Source organism: Tupaia chinensis, unplaced genomic scaffold (assembly GCF_000334495.1).
Source record: "Tupaia chinensis unplaced genomic scaffold, TupChi_1.0 Scaffold139935_1, whole genome shotgun sequence".
NCBI lineage: Eukaryota > Metazoa > Chordata > Mammalia > Scandentia > Tupaiidae > Tupaia > Tupaia belangeri.
Genome location: NW_006199814.1, coordinates 775,836 through 782,564, shown reverse-complemented (window position 1 = coordinate 782,564; position 6,729 = coordinate 775,836). Strand labels below are relative to the sequence as shown.

General features: G+C 42.7%; 1 protein-coding gene across 1 annotated transcript in view; it reads right to left on the bottom strand.

Moving 5' to 3' along the window:
* Window positions 1–4,366: 4,366 nt before the first annotated feature.
* WNT2 (Wnt family member 2) overlaps window positions 4,367–6,729 on the bottom strand; it is a 50,430-nt gene continuing 48,067 nt past the window's right edge. Inside the window, exon 5 of the mRNA XM_006162370.2 lies at window positions 4,367–5,923. Within this exon, the coding sequence (XP_006162432.1) occupies window positions 5,694–5,923 (230 nt within the window). The 3' untranslated portion in view covers window positions 4,367–5,693. The remainder of the gene's footprint in view (window positions 5,924–6,729) is intronic.

Genomic DNA, 6,729 nt, shown 5'->3' with positions numbered 1-6,729 from the left:
ACCAGCATCGCCTCTAAACATCCTGCCATAGGCAGGACAGCCTTCTGAGATCATAGGAAACTTGCATTGACCATCTCAGGACAAAGTTACTTTGGGGAAAATGTCCTTTGAAAACCACACACAAACACATGAATCACCACTTCTTTTTCAGATTGTACAAGTTGGTGTGGGAAATTTCTAGAACGGATGATGGAATCCTAGAGAGACAGTGAATAGCTCAACTATGGGGTCTCATTGGGGTGCTTGAAGTGCCTGGATGAGCAGATCACCTCCAAAATATAGCTCATTAGGAAAAAGAAAAGAAGGAGGTATCTCTTGCCGATGGAGAGTTATTCCCATTCCTGGCCTTTTATTACTTGGTATAAAAGTTGTAGTTCACACAGTCAGGACACACAGATCTCAGTAAAGGGGCAGGAATCGTGCATGTTTCTAATCAAACTGAGAAAATGTCATTTCAGCCAAGAATGAGCACTTCCAGGGAAAGCAATAATTCAGAGAAGTCTATGGGAGTGGGGCAGCTGCTGTGAAGAGACACTGAATTTAGAAACACTGCCAAAGCATGCTAGTGCCCACAGGGGGCAAGCACTTGGATGGTACCCACAGGGAAACACAGGGTGAAAATCTGGAATAATTTCCTCAGTCCTGAATATAAGCCTTACCTATTCATTCTCAAGAATAGTTATCAGTACGGTGAGTCAGTCACCTTCTCTGAAAATCTTTACAACTTGAAAGATGCCTCTTGATCAAGCTGTGTTAAGTGTGGTCCTGAGAAAAGACAAGGGAACAGTTCCCATAACCTGCAGGGATTTCTTTTCACCAGAGCGTTTGGCAAGACTACCATGAGTTTAAAATAACAAAGTTAACGCTGGAAATTTACTTTATTATGTTTTCATTTCACAGAACATGTAGACTTGTAAATAACAATAGTTCTTTGTAACAATCTGCGTGACGCTTTTATTAGCTTGTGGAAGTGGGAGGTTTGGTTAAACAGAAATCCATGTGAATATCAGGGGGAAAAAAAGCTAGAGCTGGAACAACTATGATTTATAAAAATAATGATCATGTTGGGCTTTGCACCTGCCACCTTGCTGATCCCCAGAAAAATGTAAAGAACATTCTCATGGATGAGTGCAAATTTGCTCTGCTTGGGTAAGGAGAAGGTCAAAATCAGCATGCCTTAGCTGTCAGCTCACACCAGTGCATTGATTTTCAGAAGTTCAGCACAGACCTGACAACAGCGATTTAGCAGTTTTGGAACCAGTGAGGTCTATTTGTTGATCACTCTTTTAAGATAAGGAAACCCAGGCTGAACTACAGTCAACAGACAAAAAAAAAAAAAAAAAAAAAGGTTCTGGTCCATTGGACACCTCTGAGCTTTTATTTTGAGAGTGGGCAAGAGGGAAGATGAATGTTTTTCAGCTGAGCGAGACAGCAGCAGCCCCGGGCCAGCCTTCAATAACTGAGAAGTAATAACAGGATCCTGACCTGAAAATGCCGCCAAGCAGGGCGCGTGCACGGTCATGTTGGCTGCTCCTGAGTCAGCCCTGCTTTAGGTCTTACTGAGTCCATATAATGTTCCTTCATAAATTAATAGGGCCCAGAAACGTCCATGGAAAACTGGGTTTTCTGACTTTAAAGCTACCTTTTCTAAATCAGAAATGTGATACCTGACATTTTTTCAATACCTGGTTTTTTCAAGCTTTGTAATCATTCTAATAAAAAGGAATATAGTATGACAATTTAAATATACTTTTTGAAATTAATGTTGGCTGCCTCACACAGAGCTACACAATAGCAATGAAAAATCTGAGACCCAAGGAAGGGCTGGGTAGTAGTGACAAGGGAGCTACAGCAAGAGGAAGGGTGGAGGTTACCAACAAGGGCAGAGCAAGTCACTGCTCATCATCACACAGCTTGGGCTGTCACCTGGCAAGAACCACCTGGCTCTGTCCTACTCAAGTTCCTTTCTACCAGCTGGCCCTACCCAGATCAGCATCTCAGCTGCTTATTTCAGTTTGGTGATACTTGGATAAAGAAGAGCAGGTAGCTAGTGTTCTTGGGTACCCCATGCTTCCCCCATTTCTGTCTTGTGCATCTATAGTCCAACAACACACCAGCATCCTCATGCTGGAGGGGCACAGAGTCAGAGCTGAGTGTAGTCACACCCTGGGGTCTCTTGTGCTTGAATTTGAACTATTGAAGGGATAGATGGGTCTCCTAAGTCAGGCCTTAATTCCACCAGACTGAAAGGGGCTGTCCAGAGCACTCTAACTAAAACACATGTTGACCCAGTGTGTTCTAAGAACACAGACATGCATAGGTCAGCATTATAAACTAATTTAGTGAAGCAAATCTGTCGAACAAAGCAACTCATATGCTCAGTATCAGAATCAAACGTAGAATATATCTGTATTCTAGAAAACTCTACTGAGTTAGTCAAGAATCGACTGTGGGAACTTTTCAGGAACTACAGAAAATTACTGGGCATTATTTTGGTCGGGTCTAGAAAACTTCAATTTGTAATATAAGTTTTATTCAGAGGGAATTTGTAGAGATATTTGATCTGAATGAATTTTCCCATTATTTTATTTTGATGAATTCATGCCATCTATTCCCTTACAAGCCTCGATTAAGTTTAGTGTTTTTTTAAGTCTAGAGTGCTGAGGTACTATGAAGTTCTGAAGAAAGTGAGTTTGAAATGAGCTTTACCTGTTTTATTCTATTGTTTTTCAAATAATAGAAACTTTCTCTTTCAGAAGGAAAAATCAAATAAAAATATTTCACTCTCTAATGTCTCCTTAGTGGCAGACCCACTGCCAGCTGCAATGCCTGCCATAGTCTCCCTTATAAATTAGCATAATTTATTCACGTTTCTACATAGATATGCTTATTCCTTTGCTCTTTAATAGGGGGAAGCATGTGAGCATAAAAAGTTAGATCTAGGGACCAGCAGATGGCTGTAATGGTTATATCACTGGTCTCCCATGTAGTCAACCGCAGTTCAAGTCCTGAACCCAGTGGCTTGAAACTCATGCCAGGAGCATGTTCGTGCGTACCCCAAATCTCAAGAGGAGAACAGAGGAGAAGGGACTGCAGTATGGCCATCCCCCCAGGGGGGTGATTTCTCACTTTCTGTCTCTGTGTCTCTCTGGTGAGTGCACGTGCACTACAGCAAAAATCTCTGTCTCTTAAAAAAAAAAGTTAGATCTCAACATCCTAGGAATAGAAATCAGTGGTCATACCAATGGAAACTAAAATTATTTAGACTCCACTGAGTAAATTCTGAGAGAAATTAGTTTCATTCAATGAATGAATGAAGTACTTCATTTCTCAAATACTCTTAGACTGTGGTCCTATCAGTGATGGAGCACTAGGGTAATGGCTGACATCTGTACACATCCTTATCTCTTGGCCTTAGTTCCCCAAACTGAGGGGAATGAAATGTCCTCTAACATCATTTCCAATTCTATTTATATCTGTGGATTTATGGTTTCAAAATTGAATTAGCAGAAAGAAGGGTTGTGGGCCTTGGGACCCCCATGAGAGGGCCATCATCCTCCCATGAATGAACTTGCACCAAGCTTTAGCAGAACTGAAGACTCAGCAGCTATCTATTTGCCAGGCCAACCCCGTACTAAGCTCAGAGCATCTACTGTCATGCACCACTGTTCTCACCTTCTGAACCCACAGAATAAAAAAAAGAGCCACTCTGGGATAATTAGACAACAGCTTGGGGTTTGAGAGTGAGGGAAAGGGGATGAATGCTGTTGTTTTTAAGAGAGTTACAAGAAGGGCCAGAAGATGGCATAATGGTTAAGGTGCTGGGCACCCACACGGCCAACCACAGTTAGAGTCCTGGACCTGGTGGTTTGAAACTCACTCCAGGCACATGTGCATATGTGCCAAAAATCCCAAGAGGAGAATGGAGGAGAAGGGACTGCAGTATGGCTATACCCTCTGGGGGGTGATTCCTCACTTTCTATCTGTCTGGTGAGCATGCCCACCCCAAAGCAAAAATCTCTCTTAAAGGGAGGAGGGGCACTAGGAGACAAATGTCAGTCATGACAACATACTCCAGGTTCCAGGTTGTCTTCCATGAGCCTCCAACTAAATGATCTACTGCAAAGCAAGGAGAGAGAACCTGAAGGCCAAAGTATTAAAGTATGAGCAAGCACCAATGATTTGATACCAGATACATATAAGAAAATATCCAGTTAGTAAATATAGCTCTGTGAGGAAACTGTATTTGGAACAAGAACCAAACAAGTTCTTGTACAAGGCTGCGAGAAGTAATTTGGTGTATTTCACCTTTCTTTCATTTATATATATATATATATAAATAAAATGGTTCAGGCAGGCTCTCCATTTCCCCCTCAAGTCATCTCTTGGCTGATGGCAAAAGCCAAGCAATATTTGCATTCTGATGTTCCCATAATTACAATTGGATCTTTTAAATATGGTCTCCAAGTTATGGTTTGTTTGTAATATAATATAGTAGGAATGCCAACGTTATAAGCGAGGCTATGTGTCATTTGCTTTAGGGTACAGTATCACAATCTTGTAAGCATCAAACACATATATTTTGAATGTGCTTGAAGGGTGGTGGGCAGTAGCTGATGTGCCTCAGCATACGAGGCCAACTTCTCCTAGGCATCTGCTTATGGTAAAGGCTGTCTGAGGGATGTGCTTGCTCTAGAACCTTTCCATCAGCATGTTAGCTTGCTAGTTTTGTTATCAGAAAAGTTTTCATTCTCAAAGTCATTTCAGTTACAAAATCCCATGGGTCACATGCAAATAGCAGATAGGTATTTTATTATCCCTTTTTTCTTTATCTGTACAGACATATTTTCTGATATTCCACTTAATTATTTTCTAGATTTTCACCCAATAGTTACAGTATACTGCCAGACTGTCAGTCTTCTTTCTAATGCTCTTCTGATCCTACTTAAGAAGGAAGTCTTGTTCCCTAAAGATTCTTTATATCCAGGTGACAGGGATGTAAAACAATCACTTTCTGAGGCATTTACTACTTCAAAGATTCAAAACACTACTGCACCAAAGTACACATTCCCACCTTGTCATAACAGATTTTAATATGTAAGTAAATGCTTTGAAAATATGTATTTTAAACCTGAAGCTTATTGAAAGTCATCTTTCTTCAGACAACTACTAATTACTCCTAAGAGCAATGGTGATGAAAATCACTTAAAGACCAAGGTCTTTTCAAGAAGTGAAGTTAATGCAGTGGCAGCTGATTTTGCTTTTTTACCTCCTGGAGAGAAATATGGAACTTCTTAATTGTGAGCATTTGTTGGACGATATCAAGAAAGCTCTTTTGAGACACTTTTTTCTGCTTGGCCAGTTGCTCTAGAAAGAGGAAGAGTCTAGGTGGGTGAGATAGTGATTGAGTCCTCCAGCTATACCATCTAACAGTCTGTCATGGTATCTCCAAAGAGAACTCACCAGGGAGAGAGGCAGCCCCTAAATGCTGGGAGAAGGATAGATTAGGGTATGCTTTACATGAAGCATGTGTCCCCCAGTCCTGGGGCCCCAAAAACGGAGAGGGGGGCTTCTGTGGAGAGGGCCACATGCCCTAGGAAATTTTCCTCTTGGGAAGAGCCCAAAGGTCCAGTGTCCTTGAAGATCCAATGAAGTCCTTGTAGAGGGGAGAAGGATGTTGACTTCTGCTGGGGTCATGCGGGGGTTGCCCAGTCGGCACTCTTGGGGGCCTTGCATGTGTGCACATCTAGGGCCTCCAGGCAGTCCTGACAGCGCACAGCACAGCACCAGTGGAACTTACACTCACACTTGGTCATCCTTGTGATGCGGGAGGTGTCGTAGCCTCTCCCACAGCACATGACTTCACAGCTGTCCATGCCTCGGGAAGTCAGGTTGCACACACGGCCTGCTGTACCCAGGGAGCCTGGAAGACAAGTCAGGGAAATGTCATTGAAAACGCTTAGGTAGAATATAATATGCCTTGGGAACAGACAAGTGACAAGGTCTATCTCCAGGGCAGAGTCCTGGCTTCTCCCAACCATAGCCTGGGGTTGTAACACCCACTCTGTGAGCCCCTGTCATGTGTGTCATCCCTCTGCTCCAGCCACAGGGAACATAGAGGGCTGAGTCCAGGGAGGATGGACACAAAACGTTAAATATGTCTTGGGCACTCTGAATCCAGCTGTCTCATTTCTGAGTTGGATAATTTTTTTCAGATTATCCTTATCCAACCGTGGATTGAAGGATCATTGAATGAGTAAGGTTAGATCAAAATGGAAGAAGGATCTATCCTGGTTCCTTCTCTTCTGTTAAGAAAGTGGCCAAAGTTTTAGCTCACCCTAAATTTGTTGGGGGCTAGTTTTGGAACTCTCAATTAAGGGTGAGGGGGATTCTGTCTCCTCAGATCTGATTACACTGGCTTATTAGAAAAAGAATAGAACTCTGGTTGCTAATGGGGAAATCTGGTCTTCATTTGTGGCCACGAGGTGGGAGAAAAGCCCACTATGGTTTAGATGTTAGGATTACTACAGAACTGTATGCTATGTGCCTGGCTGAAGCCAGGATTCTGGCCTTCAGGGAAAAAGTGGCATCAGAAATCTGTGAGGGGTTGGGCATGATAGCATGTACTATAATCCTAACTAAATGGGAGGCTGGGGTAAGGGATTACAGTGATGAGACCCTGTCAATCATATTCACCCCCCCCCCCCCCCGCCCCACACACCCTTCTCC